This window comes from Neomonachus schauinslandi, chromosome 4 (assembly GCF_002201575.2).
Source record: "Neomonachus schauinslandi chromosome 4, ASM220157v2, whole genome shotgun sequence".
Classification (NCBI taxonomy): domain Eukaryota; kingdom Metazoa; phylum Chordata; class Mammalia; order Carnivora; family Phocidae; genus Neomonachus; species Neomonachus schauinslandi.
Window position 1 is genome coordinate 151174263 of NC_058406.1, and position 26766 is coordinate 151201028.

At 38.2% G+C, this 26766-nt stretch overlaps 1 protein-coding gene across 2 annotated transcripts in view; it reads left to right on the plus strand.

The window, feature by feature from the left end:
- VPS13B (vacuolar protein sorting 13 homolog B) overlaps positions 1 to 26766 on the plus strand; it is a 762353-nt gene that overhangs the window by 581157 nt on the left and 154430 nt on the right. For both annotated transcript variants that reach the window (XM_021688693.1, XM_021688692.1), the window contains one exon: positions 14736 to 15131. In XM_021688693.1, coding sequence (XP_021544368.1) covers positions 14736 to 15131 — 396 coding nt within the window. The remainder of the gene's footprint in view (positions 1 to 14735; positions 15132 to 26766) is intronic.

Below are 26766 nucleotides of genomic sequence, written 5' to 3' on the forward strand. Positions count from 1 at the left end.
TGAGTACAAGCCATCACTGGGAAAAGCAAAAAAGAAAAAGAAAGGGCATGACATCAAAAGAGCTGCCAAAATTATTAGAGCAGTAGAATGTGCTTAGCCCTTTTTTGATGACTGTTTAGAGAGAGAGAAGTTCATTTAGGTAAGTTCAGTTTAATACACTCATTTTAGAAAACCAGTACAGTTACCCTATAATGAGAGCATTTATGTTATGATTGGCGGGGGGGGGGGGGGGCAGGGTGTACAATGTAGTAAAAAAAGTCAATGCCTGATCATAAGAGTATGTGTATGAGAATAATGCTGGTAGTGATAATGCCCACATCCCAGCTGTAAGCACCATGAGCTGCTGCTGGCTGATCCAGGCAAGAACATGTGTCACCCCATGTCGCTGAGCCTCCTCAACAGCACGTGGGACAGCTTATTCCCCCTTCCTCTTGGTCTACAGTTGTTAATTGGAGCACTCACATCTGCCACTGCTGAGGTCTTTACACTTCACACCTTCAATAAAAACACATTGGTCTCATTGTCATGGGCAACTTTCCAGTTTTCTAGTTCTCACACCTGTGAATACTCAGTCTCCACTATCCATTATCATCAGGAGTATATTTACTTGGACACTGTCACAAAAATCTGAATTTGCATTGCTGAATAAGAAAAAAATGTTCTATGACCTAATAATAAAAAAATATTTTTATTAGAGATACTATAATTCATAAAGTCAAGCTTGATTACAGATTTGTTCTGTGTTTTGCATTTACCTCTCTAAAATGGGGGGTGGGGGGTAAGAAGCACCATCATTCCTGAGCATATACATAGCCACCACCACGTATGCACTGACTGTTCACTGAGCAAGCCTTGCTTGTCTTAAAGAAAAAAAAAAAAAGTGTCTTTTACAAATAAAATTCCAAAGGAAGAAACACTTAACAGAGAAGTTTTCTTTCGTAGATGTTATGATTTGGGTATAACAAGCCATATTGAATCCATTGGGTTTTTGGTAATAGATTTCAAAATACATCATAAATTTAAGTAATATGATGACTAATGGGTCAAGTAAAGTTGGAACATTTTAAATGAGAAAATAGCTGGAACAGTTTTTGGGAGACTTTTCCAGTTGATGTTTGGTCCCCCACAAGGTGTGTATTAACATAAACTTAGGGGAATCACCTCTGGGGCTTGAATTCGCTCTCTGATTTCATTACTACAATATGATTCTTTTCATTTCACTATTAAGTCACCTCCTAAGGTGATGGAGCATAAAATAAGTGTAATTTATTTGTATTTGTCTAATCTCATTTTAACTCAATAGTCATCTCATCATTCTGTTTCCTGGTAGCTGTTCAAAAAGTTTTGAAGGGTAATTAGAATATGATAATGGACAGGCATGGGTTTACTTGGTAACTTAAAGATACAGAATGTGTTCTGGGGATGGTGAGAAATTATATCTGGCAAAAAAATAGATGACTCAGCTGCGAGATTCCCTATTACTGCATATTCTTAAAACCTAAACTTTAATCCATTTATTAAAATTTGATGAGGAGGGGCGCCTGGGTGGCTCAGCCGTTAAGCATCTGCCTTCAGCTCAGGTCATGATCCCAAGACCCTGGGATCGAGCCCTTCATTGGGCTCCCTGCTCGGCGGGAAGCCTGCTTCTCTCTCTCACACTCCCCCTGCTAGTGTTCCCTCTCTCGCTATCTCTCTGTCAAATAAATAAATGAAATCTTTAAAACATAAAAAAAATAAAATTTGATGAGGATATGAAAAAATTCTAAACCTTTTAAAACAGTCTGATAGTAATTGGAATAAAATCCACATTGACAACTTATGCCTGGTTCCTTATCCAGGTATATTTCCAGTTCCTATAAAACATTATTCTATATCGCTCCCACTGTGTCTCTGTTGAAGGAAACTTTTCTAGTCCATTTTTATTACTGTTTTCATCTTAATAATGAAGTTAATGTTTTTCATCAGTTTTAAGTATAAATACCAGAAAATACATTGCTTAATTTTTATTTTTATTTTTTTCTGTTTAAAAGCGCCAGACTCTTTTGTTGCATAATTTTTCACGTTTGTAAAAATAATCTTCCTGTCATTATGAAACTGAAAGTATTTACAATAAAGGCATTTTTTTTCTACCCACAAAAGGTGACTGCTCATTCAAGGATGTGAAAGTTTTAAAGGCAGTGGTGGGTAATAAATGTAACAGTACAGATTTGTTACACTTTCAGATGTGACAGTAACTTCATGATTTTAGTTGAAGGATTCATACGTCTTGGTGGACTTTACCCAACCGTAACGGGCACTATTTCATTTGTGGTGCTTTTCGTTCTGATGCATGCTTCCTGTCTCTTGGTGGAGCTGGTACTTTTGAAAGGAATACCTGGTTTTACAGAATAGCCTCATTTCAGCTCTGCTTTTGGGGCTCTTGGCTTTTGGCACTCTCCAGCTTGCCCAAATGAGACTGCCCAGCCCCTCTGTTTACACATGGAGCCAGCTCTAGGGGGGCAGGGATGAGGGACTGGGACTGTGTGTGCCACTGGAGGGCACCGTGCACAGATGTTGCACTGTATGCAAACAAACATACAAAAAAAATTTTAAGGTAGATTATTTAAATGTTTTAAATCTCGATTTCTTCTTTTTTTTTTATTATATTAATCACCATACATTACATCATTAGTTTCTGATGTAATGTTCCATGATTCTTTGTTTTCATATAACACCCAGTGCTCCATGCAGAACATGCCCTCCTTAATACCCACCACCAGGCTAACCCATCTCCCCACCCCCTTCCCCTCTAGAACCCTCAGTTTGTTTCTCAGAGTCCATAGTCTCTCATGGTTCGTCTACCCCTCCGATTTTCACCCCTTCCATTCTTACCCTCCTGCTATCTTCTTTTTTTTTTTTTAACATATAATGTATTATTTGTTTCAGAGGTACAGATCTGTGATTCAACAGTCCTGCACAATTCACAGCGCTCACCATAGCACATACCCTCCCCAATGTCTATCACCCAGCCACCCAATCCCTCCCACCGCGCACCCCTCTAGCAACCTCAGTTTGTTTCCTGAGATTAAGAATTCGTCATATCAGTGAGACCATATGATACATGTCTTTCTCTGATTGACTTATTTCATTCAGCATAATACCCTCCGGTTCCATCCACGTCGCTGCAATGGCAAGATCTCATTCCTTTTGATGGCTGCATAATATTCCATTGTATATATATACCACATCTTCTTTATCCATTCATTTGTCAATGGACATCTTGGCTCTTTCCATAGTTTGGCTATTGTGGACATTGCTGCTATAAACATCAGGGTACACATACCCCTTCAGATCACTACATTTGTATCTTTGGGGTAAATACCCAGTAGTGCAATTGCTGGATCATAGAGTAGCTCTATTTTCAACTTTTTGAGGAACCTCCATACTGTTTTCCAGAGTGGCTGCACCAGCTTGCATTCCCACCAACAGTGTAGGAGGGTTCCCCTTTCTCCGCATCCTTGCCAACTTCTGTCGTTTCCTGACTTGTTACTTTTAGCCATTCTGACTGGTGTGAGGTGATATCTCCTTGAGGTTTTGATTTGGATTTCCCTGATGCCGAGTGATGTTGAGCACTTTTCATGTGTCTGTTGGCCATTTGGATGTCTTCTTTGGCAAAATGTCTGTTCATATCTTCTGCCCATTTCTTGATTGGATCATTTCGATTTGTTTCTTATAAAAAGTTAACAACAGCTGTCTTGTGCTATGCATATATAGTTCTACTAGAGTTTTGAACTTTATGAAAACTTTCATCAGCTGCTGTTCAGTGATTGAGAGATTGTACTCCTAGGTTTAAGATCACCCAAAGAATGAGGTTTTGATGTATACATCACAGTTTTGACATGATCCCATAGGAAAGATAAATCAAGTGACCGAAGTGTCCAAAGAAGAAGCCCTCCTTGACCAATCCACTGGTCTGAGAGTTGTTTAGAAACCAACACCACAAAAATTGACATTAAAAATTCACACTTCAAATTCATGAAACAAAAGAAATATATAAGAAATTTAAATAATTAAGCTTTCAAAATATTTTTAAAATCTGTAGCATTTATGCTTCTGAAGTTCTTAAAGTTTAAAATCACACTGACATTCTTGGGACAAACTGTATGAGAGAGGGAGATCCAAGGTACTACTTCAGAATGTCTTTTTCCTAAAATTTGTTGAGTCCTGATCAGTTGTTATGTATAAACTAGTGACCTCACAGAGATTCATGAATTTTAAAGATAGACAAGACAGGCAACTGTAATTAATTATGTACTTGCCATCTCCATTTTCAAGCCATTAGACTTGTATGGAATATGTATTATGGGCTGTCCTCAGTGTTGCTTTGGGAAATGGATCTTTCTGATTTCAGACTATTCAAAGCAGTTATATTTGATAAAATAAGGTCAGTGTGACTCAAATAGATTCATAGTTGAAATTCACCAATATGATTAGATTTTAGTACACATTTCCTTTTTAGAATTATCAGCATTTCAACTCTACTGACAAAAAGAAACCTTCTTTTAAAATGTATTTTGTAATACAAGCCAGGTCCTATGAAAGAATATATTCTCTCTTGTGAATTAACCTATTTTAGATAGCACCAAACTGACCTGACCTGTGCTTTTGAGTTTTACCAGCTTAACTGACTCTAGGCTTGCTGTTAAAGCCTCTAACTTTAATATGCCTCATTTGGTGTTAGTAAGATCAGGAAGTGTCCTGTGGCTTCCCTAACATTTAGGAATAGCATTCCATCTTTTTCACCTTCTACAGAAGGGCCATAACAGCGTTCTACTACCTTGTTGGAGGGGCCATGGAAAGTGGAAAGCAAACCTCAAAAACTAACCTAGTACACATTTGGTTAACACATGACCTAAAGTGGGCTTCCCCTACGTATAAGAGCCATGGACATATTCAAGCTGTTGGCCTTTTGAGGAACACATGTGAGACTAAAAACTAATGAAGTGGAAGGAAAACACTATTCTGGGGGTGCCTGGGTGGCTCAGTCATTAAGCGTCTGTCTTCAGCTCAGGTCATGATCCCAGGGTCCTGGGATCGAGCCCCGCATTGGACTCCCTGCTCAGCGGGGAGTCTGCTTCTCCCTCTCCCACTCCCCCGCTTGTGTTCCCTCTCTCACTGTGTCTCTCTCTGTCAAATAAATAAATAAGATCTTTAAAAACAATTTAAAAAACTACTCTATCATGCATATGACAAAGTCACATTGTTTTTTATTTTTTAAATTAATATGCAATGAAATCCTTTTTTGGTGTACAGTTCTGTGAATTTTAATTCATATATAGATATACTAACTACTACCACAATCAAAATATTGAACAGATCTATTTTCCAAAAAAACCTCTCATGGTTTTTCTTCATAATCATACCCTCCCTGAAGCTCTAAACTGATGATAGCTACTGCTGTCCATCACTTTAAGGGGTTTTGTTTATTTTGCCTTTTTGAGAATGTCATACAGATGGAATCCCATAGCATGTAACCTTTTCAGACTGGCTTCTTTCGTTTACATCCTGCCTTTGAGACTCACCCAAGGTGTTGCATGCATCAGTAGTATATTCCTTTTTATTGCTGAGTAGTATTCCATTATGTGGATGTACCACAATTTAACAGTTCATCCATTGAAGGCCATCTAAATTGTTCTCCAGTTTTGTGATTATGAACAGACCTACATCAAACATTTGTGTATAAGTTGTGTTAACCTAAGTTTTCATTCCTTTATGATAAATGCCTAGGTGTGGGATTGGTGAGTTATATAAATCATATATGAAACTGCTAAAATGTTTTCTGGAGTGGATGTACCATTTGGCATTCCCACCAGCAATGCCTGAGAATCCCACTAGCTCCAGCTTCTCTACAGCACTTTATATTGTCTGTATTTTTTAGTTTAGTCATTCTAATAGATGTCTCATTGTCATTTTAATTTATACTTTTCTAATGACTAATGATGTTGGACATCTTTGTATGTGCTTATATGCCATGAATATATCCTCTTTGGTGAAGTGTCTATTCAGGTCTTTTGCCCATTGTAAAATTAGGCTGTTTGTTCCTTATTACCGAATTTTGAAAGATCTTTATTCTGGCTGCAGATCTTTTGTCAGATAAGCAGTTTGCTAATATTTTCTCCCAGTACATAGCTTGTTCTTTTCATTCTCTTAATACTACCTTTTACAGAGCAAAAGTTTTTAGTTATGAAGTCCAATTTATAAATTTTTTTAATTGAATCTTGGTTTTTTGGTACTATGTAGAAGAACCCTGCCTAACTCCAGGACTTGAAGATTTTCTCCTCTGTTTATATCTAAAGTGTTGTAATTTTACATTTTGCATTTAGATCCACGATCTCTGATCCATTTTGAGTTAATTTTATGTAAGGTATAAAGTTGGGTTTAGGCACTTTTTTTTTTTTTTTTTTTTTTTTTTTTTTTTAGCATGTGGATGTCCAACACCATTTGTTAGTAAAACTATCTTTTCTTCATTGAATTGCCTTTGCACCTTTTCCAAAAATCATTTGACAGTGTTTGTTTGGATTATACTTCTGTACTCTCTGTTTTGTTCCACTGACATATGTGTGTATCCCTTCTCCAAGACTATACTGTCTTTTTTTTTAATTTTTTTATTGTTATGTTAATCCCCATACATTGCATCATTAGTTTTAGATGTAGTGTTCCATGATTCATTGTTTGTGCATAACACCCAGTGCTACATGCAGAACGTGCCCTCCTCAATACCCACCACAAGGCTAACCCATCCTCCCACCCCCTCCCCTCTAGAACCCTCAGTTTGTTTTTCAGAGTCCATCGTCTCTCATGGTTCGTCTACCCCTCCTATTTCCCCCCTTCATTCTTCCCCTCCTGCTATCTTCTTCTTTTTTTCTTTTTTTTCCTTAACATATATTGCATTATTTGTTTCAGAGGTACAGATCTGAGATTCAACAGTCTTGCACAATTCACAGAGCTTACCAGAGCACATACCCTCCCCAGTGTCTATCACCCAGTCACCCCATCCCTTCCACCCCATCCCCCACTCCAGCAACCCTCAGTTTGTTTCCTGAGATTAAGAATTCCTCATATCAGTGAGATCATATGATACATGTCTTTCTCTGTTTGACTTACTTCGCTCAGCATAACACCCTCCAGTTCCATCCATGTCGTTGCAAATGGCAAGATCTCATTCCTTTTGATGGCTGCATAATATTCCATTGTATATATATACCACATCTTCTTTATCCATTCATCTGTTGATGGACATCTTGGCTCTTTCCACAGTTTGGCTATTGTGGACACTGCTGCTATAAACATCGGGGTGCACGTACCCTTTTGGATCCCTACTTTTGTATCTTTGGGGTAAATACCCAGTAGTGCAATTGCTGGATCATAGGGTAGCTCTATTTTCAACTTTTTGAGGAACCTCCATACTGTTTTCCAGAGTGGCTGCACCAGCTTGCATTCCCACCAACAGTGTAGGAGGGTTCCCCTTTCTCCGCATCCCCGCCAACATCTGTCATTTCCTGACTTGTTAATTTTAGCCATTCTGACTGGTGTGAGGTGGCAAGACTATACTGTCTTGATCGTGGTAGCTTCATGCTAAGCTTTAAAATCTTGTAAGTCCTCCAGTGTTACTCTTCTTTTTCAAAAGTCTTTTGGGTATTCTAGTTACTTTGTTCTCCTGTACAAATTTTATAATCAGCTTTTCTATATCTGAATAAATACTGCTGGGATTTTGATTGGAATTGTTTCAAATCTATAGATCAGTTGGGAGAAGATTGACAACTTTACTAAGTTGAGTCTCCCAGTCCATGAGTATATGTAAAGTATGTGTCTCCATTTACTTAGATCTTTTTTGATATTTCATTAGAATTTTGTAGTGTTCAGCGTACATACCTGTATGTATTTTATTAGAATTATTCCTGTGTTTATTTTATTTAGAGCTATTATAAATGTAATTTTTAAAAAAATTTTTTATTCCAACTGCACACTGTGGTTTGTAGAAATGGAATTGGTTTTTGTGTGGTGATCTTGTATTCTAAAATCTTGCCAAATTTCACTTATAAATTCTAGGAGTTTTTCTATATATTCCATGGAGTTTCTACATGAGCAATCATGTTATCTGTGAATAGACATTTTTTCCCTTCCAATCTTTATGCCTTTTATTTCTTTTTCTTGCCTTATTGCACTGGGTAGGATGTTTAATATTATGTTGAGTATGAGTAGTAAGAATGCATATCCTTGCCTTGTTTTTGATCCTAGGGGAAAAGCATTTGATCCTTCATGATTAAGTATGGTGTTAGCTATAAGTTTTCATCTATGAACTTCAACAGGTTAAGGAAGCTCCCCTCTATTGATAGTTTCTTCAGAGTTCTTACCATAAATGGTAAGAACTTACCATAAATGGTAAAACCTTTTTCTGCATCAATTACTCTGATCTTTTTGTTTTTTAAACTGTTAACATCATTACTTTGATTGATTTTCTAATATTGAGCCAACCTTGTACTCCTGGCATAAACCCCTGTTGGTCATGGTATATTATTAGTTTTATATGTTGCTGGTTTGATTTCTAGCTTTTTTTGAGGATTTTTATGTCTCTGTTCTTAAGGTCTGTAGTTTTACTGTCTTTATCTGGTTTTGGTATCAATAATGATGGTTTCATAAAATGGACTGAGTAGTATTCTCTTCTATTTTCTGTGGCACAAGGGAATGAAGAAATGAGGGAAATGAGGGATTTTCATAGTCCCTGTTGTGAGCACTAGGAGTTCTCCCCCCACTTGCTGAAGCCAGAAATAGAGGGTTTCTCCTAGTACTGCCTCTGTCCACACCTCATGCCACCTTCTGTTTTGGACTGTGTTTAGCACCGGCTGTGGGATACAGAAGGAAAAATGGCAAACTCACCTCCATTTTGGGAGTATTTTGCACTCTTGCCATCTTCCCCAGTCTTCTGTTACCTTTCCTTTTCAGTGTCCTCAAATAGCTGTTCTGTATAGGTTTTATAATTGCATTCTCTCCAGCTTCTGGATATGCATAGAGTGGGAGGGACAGGATTCTATCTTCCCTAGAATCCTTAAATAATTTTTTTTTTTAAGAGAGCATATGCATGAGCCAGGGAAGGGGAGGGAGGGAGAGAGAGAATCCTAAGAGGCTCCATGGCCAGCCCAGAGGCCAACGTGGGGCTCCATCTCATGACCCTGAGATCATGACCTGAGCAGAAATTAAGAGTCAGACGCTTAACTGACTGAGCTACCCAGGCGCCCCTGGAATCCTTAAATAATTTTTTTTAAAAAAGGAAACTGGCAACTAGCAAAGAGCAAGGTGTATTAGATGTTTTTGCTTTAGGAAAAAAGGTTAAAAAAAAAGCTGGCAAACATTCCTAAGCCTTGAAACTTCATTTATACTCACATTAGAAACTCAGAATGTCGTGTGAGTAAATATGCATGTGGAATTCATGTTAGTTTTCTATTGATGCATAACAGATTCAGCACAAATGTAGTGGCTTGCAGCAACATGAAATTATTATCTCACAGTCCTGTAGGTCAGAAGTCCAGGTGGGTTCAGCTGGATTCTCTGCTCAGAACCTCACAAGGCCAAAATCAAGGTGTCAGTTGGGCTGGGCTCTAATCTGGAGGCTCCAGAGAAGAAACTCATTCTAGTTATCTGCATAATCCAGTTCCTTGTGGTTGTAGGATCAAGGTCCCTAATTCCTTATTATCTGTTGGCTAACCCCTCAGTTCTAGAACCACTCATTCCTTCTCATATGACCCCCATCATCCTCAAAGCACTAATGGCATATAATAGAGCCCCTCTCAGGCTTCAGATCTCTCTGACTTCCCTTTCTGCCTCCTTCATATGCCTTTTAAAGGGTTTATATATTTAGGCCTATCAAATAATTTCTGTATCTTAAATTCAACTGCCCTAGGCTTTTTATCACAACTATAAAATCCCTTCACAGCACAGCAGTACCTAAAGTAGTGTTTGATTTAATAACTAAGGGAGAGAAATCTTGGGCAGGGGAGTCATCTTTAGAATTCTGCAGAACCAGATTAGAATGTTTTGAGATGCTCCAGCATGAAGTGACCAAACATGTACTTTGTGCTGAGTTGGAGGCCCAGTGCTGCATATTAATGATGAAAAATATGCACTCAAGGAACTTCTTGATTGGTGGGAGATATAATCTCACAAAATGATACTTGTGCAAGGGCAGCTTTGTGCAGAAAATGTTGAGCAGTATCCTGAACATTAGGCATTGGGCAAAGAAAGGATATAGTAGGCGAAGGAGCAACATGAGCAAAGGCCTAGTGGTATGACTTAGCAGGAGTTGGGGGGAGCAGGCTCTATAAACTCTGTGATATTTCTGGAACCTCATTGTGTGAGGCAGGCAATGGCTGCAGATAAAGAAAGGCAGGGCCCTTTTTTCCATTCTAAGGAGCTTGGTCTTCTATACCATAGGTAAAGAAGAGCCAGGAAAGAGTTTTAAATAGGAGTGAGCCAATCAGGATTGCATTGAAGCAAATCATTTGGAAATTACTCTGGAGACTGGATTAACGGGAATTGGTCTAGGCAGGGAAATCACTCAGGAGGTTTTATAATAGCTGAACAATATCAAAGCCATGGAGGAAAAAAATGGGGAATGGCTGGAATGCTGGAGAGAAGGAGATTGGATTCAAGCAATATCTTGGAAGTAGAATTGACAGAACTTAATCTTTGAGTGGATTTGGACCAAGACAAGAACATGAAATGGGTCAAAAAGTCAGATTTCTGATTGGAGCCACTTGGTAGATTATAGAGCCATTAACTGAGACAGGGAATATCGCATGTCCAAGAGGAGTAAATGGGTTGTTTTAGATAAAATGATTCGATGAGCCTATGAGAGTTCAATAGAAAGGAAAAATTTGTTCGTTTTTTCCTTCAGCACATCATTAAATACCCACTTGGTACTCACGGTGGAGCAGACCATAGTTGAGGCACGCAGAATGTTAGGATGTAGGACAGCCCTTACTGGCCAGGAGCTCACAGTTCACTGGACTGTGACAGATACATAAGAAGGTAACTCTAAAAATCATATAAACAGGTGCCTGATGAGGCACTATGCAAAGGGTATTCTGGAAGCAATGGATGAGCAGCATCTTCCTTGGCACAGGGTCAAGAAAGATTTCCTGGAGGAAGTGACTCAAGGACTAAGTCTCAAAGGATGAGTTAGGCAAATAACCAGAGGTATAAACAGTTTTTTTCTGTGTCATTGTGACCACAATGATACCTGAGATAGGATCCATATCAAGGTAGTAGTCAAGGAACACTTGGTAGATATGGTAGGTAGATATATATATATATATACACACATACCATTCCACGGGTGCTTTGACAGTTACGGTTAGGGGAAGTGGACCCCTTATGTTCAGCAGTTGGCTTAGGTGGGTATTTGGGCAACTTCCTTAATGGATCACTAAATTGTTTCTATGGCTACAGAAGGAACACTTCAGACCCTTAGTTTAAGTCTGCATGTTATAAATCCAGACAAAAGCAAATAGTTTCTGGCCACAACATTTGAGTCTTCTGTCTTTATAGCTTTTGTTTTGGTTTCCTGTTGTTCCTTTCATCTGTTAAGATTGTCCTCTTTTTTTCATTGTGGTAAAGGTAGTATTGTTTTCTGTGAGGCGACGGAATTTGGAAGGCCACATGAAAGGGTAGGTAGGCAGAGCAAATAAATATATGGGTCATTTGAACCATCCAATTTTCCTAAAGTGTTTTGCCCACCAGCTTCTGTCAGTACTCCAGAATCTATAAATCAAAAGTAATGCCTTCCAACAAGTGGTGCTGGTATAACCAGATACTCCCCTAAAAAAGAAGAAAGTTGGGCCCCTACCTCACATAGTACTCAAAAGTTAATACAACAACGATAGACCTAGGGCACCTGGGTGGCTCAGTTGGTTAAAAGCATCTGCCTTCACCTCAGATAATGATCCCAGGGCCCTGGGATCGAGTCCTGCATCGGCTCCCTGCTCAGCGGGGAGTCTGCTTCTCCCTCCACCTGCCGCTCCCCCTGCTTATGTGCTTGTTCTCTCTCTCTCTCTCTCTCTCTCTCTCTCTCTCTCTCGTGCATGCACAAAAATAAATAATACAATCTTTAAAAAAATAAGAATAATCATAGACCTAAATGTATGAGGTAAAACTATAAAACTTAGAAAACATAAGTGTCAATCTTTGTGACCTTGGGTTAGCAATGGTTTCTTAATATGACCCTAAAAGCACAAGCAAAATAATAAATAAATTGGACTTCACAAAAATTAAAGTCTGTTGTGCTACAGATGATAACCATCAAAAAACTGAAAAGACAATCCACAGAATGGGAGGAAATATTTGCAAATCCTGTATTTGATAGGGCCTTGTATCCAGAATATATAAAGAACTCCTATAATTCAATAATAAAAAGATTAACCAATTTTAAAGTGAGCAAAGGATGTGAATAAACATTTCTCCAAGAATATATACAAATAACCAATAAGCACATGAAAAAGCATTCAACATCACTCGCCATTAGGGAAATACAAATCAAAATCACAAGGACTACCACTTCATACCCACCAAGGTGTGACTGTAATCAAATATGACCCAGCAGTCCCACTCCTAGGTAGATACCAAGAGAATTGAAAACATGATCACATAAAAATTTGCACATGAATGTTCATAGTAGCATTATTTATAATAGCCAAAGAATAGAAATACCTCAAATGTCCATTAACTGTTAGTGGATGAACAAAATATGGTATATCCATATGAGGGAGTATTATTCAGCCACAAAAAGGAATAAAGTATTGGGACGCCTGGGTGGCTCAGTCGGTTAAGCGTCTGCCTTCAGCTCAGGTAATGATCCCAGGGTCCTGGGATCGAGTCCCGCGTCGGGCTCCCTCCTCCGCGGGGAGCCTGCTTCTCCCTCTGCCTCTGCCTCCCTCTATCTCTCATGAATAAATAAATAAAATCTTTAAAAAAAAAAAAAGGAATAAAGTATTAATGATACATGTTTCAATAGGAATGAACCTTAAAACTTTTGCTGCGCTAACTGAAAGAAACCAGACACATAAGGCAAGATATTATGTAATTCTGTTTATATGAAATGTCCAGAATAGGCAAATCTATAGAGACAGAAATTAAAATAGTAGTTGCCTGAGGCTAGAGGTAGGGAATGGGTGGGGAGGGACTGCTAAATGGTCTGGGATTATTTGGGGTGTGGTGATGAAAATGTTCTGGAAATAGAGGCAAAAATTGCACAGTCTTGTGAGTTTACTAAAAACCATTGAATTGTTCACTTTAAGTAAGTAAATTGTATGGTGGGTGAGTTAACCTATCAATAGGAAGTTAAAAAAATAATTCCTTTAAGTTAGGGTGTTTTTTCTGTTTAAAAAAAATATGGGGAGCAGGGAGCATTTTGGTATTGCAAAGGGTGACTCAGATGTCTGATCCTTTCTGGCAGACAACTAGCTAGAAGTAGGACTCTCAGAGTTTTGCTAGGCCCGATTAAAGAAACACATGGGAAGGCACACTTAAAAAGGGTGGCACCAGGGCACCTGGGTGGCTCAGTGGTTAAGCATCTGCCTTCGGCTCGGGTCATGATCCTGGGGTCCTGAGATCGAGCCCCGCATCAGGCTCCCTGCTCGGCGGGAAGCCTGCTTCTCCCTCTCCCACTCCCCCTGCTTGTGTTCCCTCTCTCGCTGTGTCTCTCTCTGTCAAATAAATAAATAAAATCTTTAAAAAGGGTGGCACCCCGAGGGAACGTGGGTGGCCAGGAGAAAACTGTAAGGTTCTCCTCCTTATGAAGAAAGGTATAGACACTAACTTTATCTGCTTAATAACCTTGCCATTGGCTTCATCTGGGATTGTGTCTTGTAGTATATACTCAGTCTCCAGTGAAAAGAACACTTGTTAGGTTCAGTTATGCTCAAACATAGGCGAGACACAGTGTGCCAAGCACTGGATATAAAGATGTATGACATGCTGTGCCTTCACAACGCTTATAGTCTTGGGTCTTACTGATAATGAAAACAGAAGTAAGAAGGCAAAAACAGAAAATTAAAGCTGGCCAGTTTTAATGTCAGGTGCTAAGTAGCAAATAAGGACAACATCTGGTATATGGTACATATAAAATGGACTGGGGGTTTTAAGAGATCTCCGTGTACATATGTTACATTGGATGGGGTGTTTAAATGTTTTCGAATGCGGAATGTAGGGCACAAAGGGGAAACAAACCTTCTCTGCATATAGTTGATCAGAGAATGGAGTAGGGCAGGCTACTTCAGTTAGTCAGTTGGACAGATATTTATTGACACCAGTATTTGTGTCAAACATTGTGCTAGATACTAGGGGAAGTCCTTTTACCTGGAAGAAAGAATGCCAGTTCCAGTAACAAACTAAAAGAGCTGCTTAAGTTTGTCTCAGAGTGGGAGGGCTGAAATAGATGTCCATACATGGCCTTCACTCTGTCAGAACAGTCACATGGATTGAGACAGGAAGGTAGGCACGTAAGTAGTCCAGGGAAAGTGTTCCTTCAAGTTACTACATGGAAAGATCAGTTAGGTGATGAGTAAAAGAATTGTAACACCTGGCATCCTAATGAGTCCACCGTACAAGTGTAGGGAGACTTAAATAGGAGCTCAACAGGGAAGTAAGGGCTTATATTCAATGACAGAGCTTCAGTACTTTTCTTATCTTTTTCAATTCTATAGCAGACATCAACTTGGACATATCAAAGCCTTTGAAAGCAAACCTGAGTTTTACCAAGTTGGATCAGATAAACAATTTATTAAAGAAGATAAGAAGCGCACACAGCAAAGAGACTTCAGCCCCATCAGATACCACGCTGAATAAGGATGAGTTTCCAGCCTCAAAATGTTACCGTGGAAAGTTGTCGAAACCTAAGGTTCACGGTGATGGAGCACAGAAGATTCCATTTCAAGAAAACATGTGGAGAACTGTTTCTTGCTTTCAAAAAATTTCTGTCCATACTACTCAGATTGTGGTCTCCATGGAAACTGTCCCCCATCCTAGTAAACCGTGCCTATTAGCATCTTTATCAACCCTCAGTGGAAGCCTTAATGTCAAAGCAGCACAAAAAGTACCTGGTAAGTCACAGAAAGGGGGAGAGGGAGATAATAATATGATTTGTTTGCCTCTGAAAATGCATAATTTTGAAGATTCATATTATGTAGAGGTTAAAAGTTATAAGGACCATTACAGATGGGGACATTTCTGATTTGTGACCTTATTTTAAGAGGTAATTTTATAACAAATCCTTTGAACCTAAATATTTTAACACCCTAAATGAAACTGTCGGTATCCATCTCTTCGGGCATGTTCCTACAAATGTCTGTAAAATCATCCACTTCTAAATTCCTTTTTACCTAAAATAGTGTAGTGGAACCGTGGAGTATCAAGTTTTGTGAACCCTTAGTGCAGTGCTTCTCGAAGCGTGGTCTCAGAACCAACAGCATCAGCATCACCTAGGAACTGGTTAGAAATGCCAGTGTTCAGACCCTCCCCCGGCCTACTGAATCAACAACTCTGGGCATGGAGCCCAGAAATCTGTGTTCCAAAAGCTCTACAGATGATTCTGATGCACTGTATTAAGTCACTGGTAACAATTTATTTAAAAAGAGAGAAATTGTTCAGGTGGCAAGTATGCTACACAAAGTGTAGCAAAAACCAAGGTTCAACTTGGCAAGGACAGTGCCACTGACCAAGCCAGCAGTACCTGGCAGACGAAAGCTACGCTTCAGGACCTAGCCTCGCAAAGGGTGGTGAGGACCCTGCAAACTGGATGGCATTGATGGGTGGAGAGGTGAGAAATTAACCGGCAATGACGTCCACATTTTTCTTTTGTTACCATGACTGAAGTGTTAATGTGCTTTTTCACACTGGAAAAAAGTAGGCAGAAGGAATGGGAAGAGGGGAAGAGAAAAGGCAAGGTACAGGTGGGAAGTAACAGTTTTCAAGCACAGAACCTGCTACTGCAGGAGTTCAGGGCACAGTGCCAGAAATTATACTTTGAAAAGTAAAAGTAGGGCGCCTGGGTGGCTCAGTTGGTTAAGCGACTGCCTTCGGCTCAGGTCATGATCCTGGAGTCCCGGGATCGAGTCCCGCATCGGGCTCCCTGCTCGGCAGGGAGCCTGCTTCTTCCTCTGACCCTCCCCCCTCTCATGTGCTCTCTCTCTCTCATTCTCTCTGTCTCAAATAAATAAATAAAAATCTTTAAAAAAAAAAAAAAAGTAAAAGTAGCAAAACGGAAACATTTTTTTCCACTTTAATTTGCAGGAAAGAATTGGGGCTAGAGGGATAGTGTAGGGGATAAAGTAAATCCTGAAACTCTATGCAACTTAGTTGCTTACTAAAAAGTAGGTAAGTAGCAGCTGGAGACTCCCTGGAACTTAGTTCCATATAGTCAGTTTGGGCACAGTAGTTTAAGAGATAAAGGAAAAGTTTTATGGTTGAGAAGTATGAGTTTTAGGCCAAAAAGTAGATGATTTATTTCTTTCTCACCAGAAATATTTGTGACCAAGCCAGCTAAAAGCACTGTATTTTTTTTATTGTCTTAAAAGTTCGAAATGAAAAATGTAAGGTCCGTGGGACATGAAAGACTGTGAAGCACTGGAGGCTACAGTGTCTGATTTATCCACAAATAGATTGCAACCCAGACGACACTGGCCGGTTCCCACGCCTTTCCAGTCGTACCTTCATCACAGCAGGGAAAGGTTAGGACGCAAACAGAGGGAAAGAATTTAAATGGACTGTCCTCAATTCCAGGTCCTTTTCTGTCTTGTTTTATTCGTTTGCTACTCATATTTTACCCACTTTTAATAGTATCTGTCCTCAGTAAACATCTCTATAATGTCGTTAAAATCCCCTCACTGAGCTCCACAAGATAGTGGACTCATTCTGCTTTTGTAACTTGTTTTTTTTTTCCCCCTTCATACTGGAAAAACTACATACCCCTATCTCTTTTACAGTTATGCCCTTCAATCTAGCTAAACACAGAAATAGAAACTGTAGCTCCTACAAAGACATTCTTTATACAAGTCTAATGTGTAGCGTCCAACAAACGTTCTCAAGTAGTTACTTGTGTCAACAAATCAAATCAAATTGAAGTTAGCTATTTAATAGGAACAATTTTATTATGAGAACATATAACGAATGCCAAATCTGTTCTCTACATTTCTCCTTCATGCAACAGCATGCTCAGTTTAAGAAGATAACGTTAGCAAAATAATCACTAATTATAATCAAATAAAATAAGATTGTGTTAAGTTCTAGTTATTGCTGATGGCTGATTTCTGGGAAATTATAATTGAGAGATTATTACATATTTTTCAAAAATTAATGTATAGCTGAGCAAAACTTTTTAAAAGCCAGTTTTTAAGCTTTGAACATTAATTTCATTATATAGTTGAATATCTTAAAAAGTCATGCTTTGCAACCTGGATGAAATACACTCAAATATACATGCAAGGTATATTTTTGATGAGTGGTAAAAAGTATCCCTCACCACCCCCCACCCAAAAAAACCCTCCTACCAGTAGTTATATTTCTTTTCTTATTATGCAAGTGACATCGTTCTGCATTGAACTAAACTTTTTTATAGTATATCTTTGAGCTCAACAGAGTTAATGTCAGGTTTTTATAGTTTGAATCTAATACAGGAATACCTAACTGTGTCTTTGATTTTACAGTTTATGTAACTATTGTGACCATCTGCAGCAGCTGCACTTTTCAAATTATTTGCTGAACCAAATTGAGCACAGTGACAAAAGTAGTCATCTCAGATGTACTATTAAACAGAGAGAGAAAAAGGAGCATTGCCTTGGTACAGTATGGCCATCTGCTGTACAGATGTTATTGTATAGAATGACTTAAGAGAAAATAATTGTAGAAAATTTTCATTAAAACCTCAACAATTTGCACTTGTTTATGCAAATCTGCATAACTCCCCAATGAGACAACACACTTGGGGTTTCTTTGGTTCTCACTCACTTTCTCTTTGATCCTTTTTGATGTGCTGACTTTAATAAACACAGTCAAAAACACTGCAAAAACATCATGGAAAAAACTACAAAGGAACAATTATAGCAGCAGAAACTACTCTAATCCCTAACTTACGCAAGCTATTTTTAGTGAAATATTTTTTTTAACACTCTTTATGTGACAATGTTATATAAACAGGGTAAAACAGTCCTTTCCAGATGAGTTTTAATTTAGGAGCTGAAATAGATTTGTAATGCCAGAGGAATCTTATGTTCTAAGTAAAATTTAGAGAAACACATGGGGAATGTGTTGTAGGCATGTTTCCTCACTTCTGAAAGGTACAAAAAATATTTGAGTTCGTCTAAGGATTGTATTTTTTATCATCTAAACTGTCATAAGCTTATGGGAAGAGTATGGGGAAAAGGAATAATAAAAGCATGAAAGGGGAAAGTTAATATTCTTCCCAAGACATTGACAATACACTTAAATCTAGGACGTTTTCCTATTCGTTTACTGGTTTTTGCAACAAAATATGTACAAATTATTCACTGAAACGTTCTCATCATTTGAAACAAAATGAAATGGTTAAATATTTTCAATTTAAAAAAGAAAAGAAATCCGCAAGTTCTTCTTAGCCTTCTGTACTATCCTGTGACCCTAAACTATGAGAGTTTCAAGGGACTTGATTTTTTTCCTACTTCTACTCTGCAGATGCTAATGTAACAGTGACTTATAATAACCTAACTCGTATTTCTGCTAGAATACTTATGTTCTCCCATATGTCTTTGGTAAAATGGCTCTGAAGTTCTGATTTTAGTAGACGTAATGCTTAGATTTTTTTTCAGTTGGCATACAGTACTGAAAAAAAAATAACAAAATGAATCTCATTTAGAGATTCTATCTTATTTTCTGAAACATTTTAAGGCTGATAGTATTTCTTTTGCTCTCTATTAAATCCATCCCATTCTATAGTGTGTTCTTTTTAAAAACAACGCCCTTCCCCCCACCTACACACATAATACAATCTTTTTTTTTGTCGTTTGAAGTATGTCGTTTTGGAGAAACCATAAGTATGTAGCTATAAATTGTGAACGCAGTGTAGCATTTTCCATAAGCAGGGTGGGGAGTGAGCTGCAGACTTTAGCTCCCCTTGTCAGAGTAAATTATGGCTCTATTAGGGCGGCACTCCTTAAATTTTGGCAAATGAGGGTACACGATTCAGGCTGTGAAATGGCCATTCTTTAGGCTGCCTCGCTCTTGCTCAGGGACACTTAGATTAGCGGACTCCATGTAGAAAAGGAAAAGGGAAATGGGATATGAACAAGTCCAGTGGCACAAAGGGTTGGGAGAAGAGCCTAAGTGAGGCCATCTTGGTTCACATTTTAGTCAGAATTTGGGGAAAAGTTGCAAGGATCCTCTATCCATAGGCACTTAGGGGACTTGTCTTCCATGGCAGAAAACAGTGAGTTGAACTCCTCTGGTCAAAGAGCTGTCGTTTAAATAACTTTCACTACCCCGGCCTCTGTCATCCAGATGCACTTATCTGTGTGTATAAACAAAAATAGAGAGAAAGACAGCATAGCCACATTATTTTTCACATAGAGGAATGCCTCTTCTCGTGTTCACCGAATTCAAGACCCATAAAATGTAAAGAACCTAAAGTTCCTTTTCATGTACTGAAAAGTGAAACCTGGTCATTAATTGATCCAAAGTGGAGCTCCAGCTTTTCATTCCATAGTTAACTGGATCTCCTGAGGAAAATCTCTTAAGGCGTTGTCATAGCTGTTGGATGCGGCAGAAATGCAAGTAAGCCTAAGGGGAAATAAAACATTAAATTAGATATGACTACCTAAAATAATATGTCGCAATAGCCAGCCATTTACAACACCCCAAAGACTTTGATTACTTTTAGAAAGAAACAGCTTCTCATTCCAATGTCTGAACAATAGGAAATGAATTCTTTGACAGTTAAAGCCAGAGGACAAACTTAACTTTCAAGCTGCCACCGAGGATTGAAATGGAAGAGCAGCTTGTAGACAGCTATACAAATCACTAACAAACCTTAATGAATATTGGGTGTGGGCATCAGGGTCCTGTCATTTTTGACACTATGTCCCAAGTAGCTTAAACCCAACACTCAAGGAAAGGTGGAGACCTCATTGGGTCTGTAACATCTGGGATTTTATTTGTCATTTTGGCATACCCCGCAAGCGCAAAAGAAAGAGTAAAAGGGGATTATCTTGACAATGAAATGAGTTACTGAATCTTGTGATAATGAAAAGCAGAAGAATTCTAATGCCTTTCTATAGTCCCTGAGGTAGAGGTGCGTTTATAGTTTTGCAGAAGTAAAATGGAGGCAGGCAGAACAGATGGCCTGGAGTCCGTGAAACCTGACACCCCTCACCTCACAACTGAGTACCACTATTAATCCTGGTCAGATTCCCTCTTATTACTTTATAACAAGGTTCAAAGTTGCTACTGATGAACTGGCGTGTCCCTCTTGTTTTACTCCTAAATTATCTATAGATTACGGATTCTTTTCAACTGTGATATTTTTCTGTATATACTGATGGACTGTTGAGACATTCAAAAGAAGTAGAATACAAAGTTCTAAAAATTAAATGGGAAATAAGGAGAAAAAAGTAAAATTCTCATTACTTTTTTTCAAAATAATGTTTTGTATTATTTCTCTAATATTGTGGGAAATAAAAACCATAAATGTATAAGATGCTCTCTTGGGGAGTAATTCTCTTGTCCTCTTGTCAGAAATCGCATGCAGTGGAGAAGAAATCCCACCATGCAAATTTTATTCTCCTTGTTGTAATTGTTACATACAGTAATATATAATTAGCTGGAATTTTGGATAATAATAGGCAACATTATTACTATTATCTTAGATCTTTCTTCACACCCTTAGAAAGAGAGGTAACAGATTAAGAATGTTTGATGTTTAAAAAAAAAACAAAACAAAACCCTGGGAGATAAATGCTGTTCAGACACGTTTACACGGTTACTTACTCTTTTGTTTAACCAAATTATATTAATACAGTCTTCTCCATCTTTCATCTGGGATACTTAAATTTTTCTGTTTTAAAAGCTATGTGCATTTTTAAAAAATGTCTGTTATGTGATTATTATTCTTCACATACATTTTTTGTTTTAGTGCTAGGTGGTTACTATAGCTGCTTTGGATTCCAATGGGAAACCTTTAAAATACATAGGATAGTTACTTTAGAAATGAAGAAGATAACCGCTGCGTTGAATTTCTAATGTGTTAAAAATCATCTAATAAGCAACCAACTTCGGATGTCGAGCACTGTCATGTGCTCTGGTGTAGTGAACATCGTGTACCTGCCCAGCCTTTCGTAGAGGGAGATGAGCTCATCTCCGAGAGATAACCATCTCTGACTTTTTCTTCTGATTCATCATCGACCTGAACTCCATTTGAACCTTGTTAGACAAAAAACAAGCAGAATTCCTGGCCCAAACTATAAAATATAATTAAGCCCTTTTGAAATGATGTGTAAAAGAACATTGCTGTACCCCCACTTATAACCACTACCACCACCACAACCAATAAAGTTAAATCAAGCACTGCCTGTAATGGATTAAAATAATAAATGTTCCTGGATTTCAGTGTTTGAAGTACTTGAAGAAAACAGGCTCCCAGCAGCCCGGGTAGCTGAATGCAGGAGAGACATTTATTAATGACGAGTTCAAGGATTTGGCCTGTTTAAGATCATTACTTTCTGTTTACCGTGTGTTACACATCTTTTATATTTTTTACACAGCCCACATGTGTCCACATGCAATAATGAAAGCTTTTTTTCTAACAAAAGAATTGTTAATTGTGTAAATATGGTTCCCTTGGGGAATGTGAAGTCTTCAGAGGACTCGCTCCCTTCTAATGAGAAATCCAGTACAATTATACTCTTCCAAGTATATCCACCTTCAATCTTGTCTCTAGCTACATTGGTCTGTTTCTTCCTATTGTTTTTAGTTACCAAATTCTAAACTTAATCTAGACTACTAGAAAACTGTTGGCCTTAGGTTAGATATTTTAGAATTGTGTCCCATTGCAGTGGACTTTGTGTATCTTAAGTACTATAGAAAAAAAAAATGCTTTTTATTTCTTCTCCTAGTTTTAACAAAGGTATGATAAAGAACGATTTCTCTAGTTTTAGATACATTTGGGAAGGGGGAAGGGCAACTGATAAAAATTTCCCACATATACCTATTTAAAACAATGTTCCATGGGCAGGAGAAAAAAGGGCCTTTGAGACAACAAAAATGCTATCAGTTGACGTAAAGATATCTCACTGCAAAGTGCTGTTAGAGAAGGAAGTTTCCAGTCCTAGTAATTAAGTACTGGAGATCTCAGTAGCTTCTCCTCTGCATCTTAATGGTAGCACCTTATAGGTTAGTATTAGGTGAAATGGACAAGAATTGTTGTAGCCCCTCCGTGCTGGGACTGTGGAAAAAGAGAAGATTAGGAGTAAATCTCTCTCCCCTGCTCTACTGAATTTGTGACGGCATTTAGTTTTGCCTGTGGTCACAGCAAATTGCCCTCTCATCCACATAAGCCATGAGTAGGCTATTTGCTAGGAAAAATTTCTGGCAAAGCAACGTCGTCAGTGATGAGTGACTGAGAACATATCTTAGATGTTCTATTACTCTCTGACTGGGCCTCTGGACCTGTAGGCTGTGTTGGCATAACATACCGAGGCCATGCAAGACAGCTGGGGACAGGAAAAAGCATTTATTCACAACCCTGTTGCCAACTGGAGAAATGAAATTACTAAGAGCTAATAGCAGTAGATTTTATAGAGCAACCTGGTGCTGGAAGGAGGCAGACAGAATCCGAATCCTAGCCTTGCTGCTTACTGGCAGTTGATGGTGGTAAAAATTACAACACAGCTCATTTCCAAAATGAAGGCAAAAAATACTTAATTCACAGGCCTGTTGAAAGGATTAAGTGAGATAATGTACTCAGAGTACCCTACACATTCCTTGGCACAGATTTATTAAATTCCTCAATAAATATTGGTCTTTTTTGTATCTTCCCCCGCTTCCCTCTCCCAGTACCACATGAATGCTGAAGTCATAGATCACTAAATTTTCAAGTTGAAAGTTATCTTACAGATCATCCTTTTCTTTATCAAGAACCCTTTTTTATCTTTTTCTCTCATAGGTCTCATGATCCAAACACATTGCATTTAGGATGAGATAGCTAACATAACTACACCAACTCGATATGACTGTAACCAAAAAGAAAAGTTTACTGCACCTCCGAGCCTGTTTCAGATAGATTCATGATTTCTTTCGGGCTCTTTGAAATATTTTTTTTGAAGATTTTATTTATTTATTTGACAGAGAAAGAGACAGCGAGAGAGGGAACACAAGCAGGGGGGGTGGGAGAGGGAGAAGCAGGCTTCCCGCTGAGCAGGGAGCCCGACGCGGGGCTCGATCCCAGGACCCTGGGATCATGACCTGAGCCGAAGGCAGACGCGTAACGACTGAGCCACCCAGGTGCCCCGGGGCTCTTTGAAATATTGAAAATACCTCATGAACCACCATTATTATGTGGAACTCTCTCAGGTCAAAGAACCCTGGGTTGAGGCCCACTGAACTAGTCCTAACTCCCCCCTTGAGCTAAGGTGAAAGATTAAGTGATTTGCCCGGGGATATTCTGAGATGGAGTGAGGACTATAACACGTCTCCTGGCTTTTGATTGGTCTGTTATTACCAGTCTTAAAACACCTGGACTATGCAGATCAAGACCAATTTCTAAGCGGCTGTAGTAAATTATTAAGCAAGTCATTTTGCTTTCAACACTGTTTAAGTTTATACCAATTCTTCCATCCATGTAACTTACTTTAAAAAAAAAAATTGATTCACAGCAGTTTCCTCATGTAATTAAATTAACCAGCTACTGTATTCCTCTAAGAAGCTTTTGAAGTGTGTATTTACTGTTGTTCTTTCCTCCGTAAGAAGGTTGCCATACACTTTCCAGTATGCACGGTCAGATCTGCCAGTCAGCTTAAAAAAAAAAACAAAAAGCAAAACATGGCCACATGGTCCAATCAAGTTTTATTTTTCTAATAAACTGACACAACTGTGAAAACAGTGAGCATGGTGGCAGTTGGAGAGGAAGAACGAGGCAAAACTTATCCTCCATTACCCTTTGGTATTTTTAGTTTAGTGTTTCTAGAATCTGAGTTCTAAAACATTTCTCAGAAAATACCTCTCCCAGACAAAGGCCAAGTAAAAATAGCTAACTTGTAGACATTTTTGTCTTTGATGAGTAATTCCCCCTTTATTTATGTGAAAGAAAAAAAAAAAAAAGTCCCGTTCTTGTTACTTGTCATTTTATTATGGTCAAAAGAAGAGGTTTGGGTTAGAGCGGTGGGGGTTGTGGGGGAGGCTTTTATTCATCAGTGAGGACTGGGTGAGAGTACATGGGGATTGGAAACCCCACCCATGACAAATCATCAGATGGGATGGGATACATGTTAGCAAGGGGACCACCCAGTTGGGCTCTCATTTTGATGGCTAGACTTTGTAGTAAATTTGTTCAAGAGCACCAGCATCCCTTTCAACATACATGTAGTTCTCTGACAGCTTTGTTATGTTCTGTTCCATATATTAATCTTATGCTATATGTTAGTTTACTATATTAATAGGTAACAAATATAGAGGCAGAATGCAATTAAATACAATCTGATCAACTTACATATTCTGTTGTGGGGGGGAGCAGGGTTTGTTTATTTTGTTCATGGTTAAAATACCCAAATACCATTTTTTATGTACTTTAACATAATTAGTTGAAGGAACTAGAAATGAGAAGAGTTCTAATCTCTTTATGAACCATTCTTAGAAAAATTTTTTCTGGCCATCTGGTTATTTATGGTCATCTCTTTATGGATCATCTCTTCATAGATCCTTATAAAAATTGTTTTCTTCCTTGTTTTTCGAGGCACCCAGATGCTTCACTGTTATGCAGATTGACCTGTAGATGTATCTAACCCATGCTTGCTGATTTTCTAGTAGCCTTAGATTATTTCCAGCTGTATAAAAAAATACCTGGATGTGTTTTGCTAGCACATGTCATCACTGAGTACTCTTGCTCATGACATACAGAAGCCCTGATTCAGATTGCATTTTGCGCAGTCAGCATGTAGAGAATAGGAGCCTTACCAAATGTCTAGTAGAGACTGACGATGTAGGGCTGGCAGCATTTTGTAAACATTCTCCAAAACAAGTGGTTTGCATTTATTAGTCTTCCGAAGGAGTATTTTAAAGGTCATGAAACTACTTGTTCCTTGAACTAAATTTTTACACTCAATGAAAAGTATGTCAGTATGCAAACCAAGCAAGAGTATTTCTGTTTATCATACCAGTTGTTTCTGAAATTGCTTCTCAATGTTGTTACACCTCATTTAGTTTAATTAAATATCTGCCATTAGTTTGTTAGGGCTGAAATTAAAAATATAAACACAGATTTTTGAAAGAGGCCAATGGAAAAATCAGGCAGAAAAGCATTCTGTTGAATGGAAGGAAGTAGAAGAGGTTATATACTTGGTCAAAATGACCTGAGCACACAATTGCTAAATGCAATGTGGTGTCCTGGGTTGGATCCTGGAACAGGAAAAGGACATGCGGGGAGTAATGTGAAATTCAAATAAGGTCCATAAATTAGTTAGGAGTACTGAGGTTAATTTACTGGCTTTCGAGAATCATACTATAGCTTATGTAAGTTGTTAACCTTAAGGGAAGCTGAGTGAAGAATATCAGCTTTGCTCTAAAAGCCTATTATTATTTCAAAGTTAAAAGATTTAAAAAATGACCTGATAAGTGTTTGAGTAACTTTAATAATATTCATACTTTAAAAGTTTAAGTGACCATTTAAAATCTTACACTTCCACAGCATATTTCTTAATTTTTTCTTCTCTCCATATTATTTTTGGAAATTTAGGGGGGAAATGAACAGTTCAGAAAATGTAAAGGGTAACACATCAAAAACCTATGTATTCGCCAGCTAGAACAAATGTAAGCATATCGTCATATTTGCAGTATGCACACACACACACGTGCAGATACACACCGAGACAAAATGTCACAAAATCACTTGGCCTTTTCCAACACGAAGAAGATAGTTCTTTATAGTTTTTACATGTAGTAATTTTATCCAACAGTACATTAGTAGTCCACTAGGAAGGAGAGTAACACATTCCTTAATGCACTTTCTGTTGCCATTTATACCAGATTTGAAATGTATAAGTATCTAGTTTACATGAACTCTGAGTGTTCTCTGTGGCCCTGGGTGTATCTGTGTGGTGATACATAAAACAAGATTCATTTCATCCCAAGGAAGGTATTTAGCATGTTTCCTGATGAAAAAACAAAAAGGAGAGGATGATGTCCCATAGGCAAGCTTTTCATGGAGTGAAAGAAAGGGAAAAGGAAAATTAATAACCCTGTCATGGGTCCCAGGGATTATTTTCATATTTTGTGGTAAAAGTCTGAAGTTTGGTTTACCATTTATAAATGACCTTTGTGAAATTCATCACCACTCTTTATTATTAAGTGATCATCATAATCTCCTATTACTGGTCATTTACGCCAAGATTAAAACCACTTGAACTAACATTGTTTTTCTGTTATTTTGTTGTAGCTTTTTTTAAAAACGTAACAGGAAATGTTCAAAAGGAAACAGAACTCTAATTTAAACTTAAAAGCTGG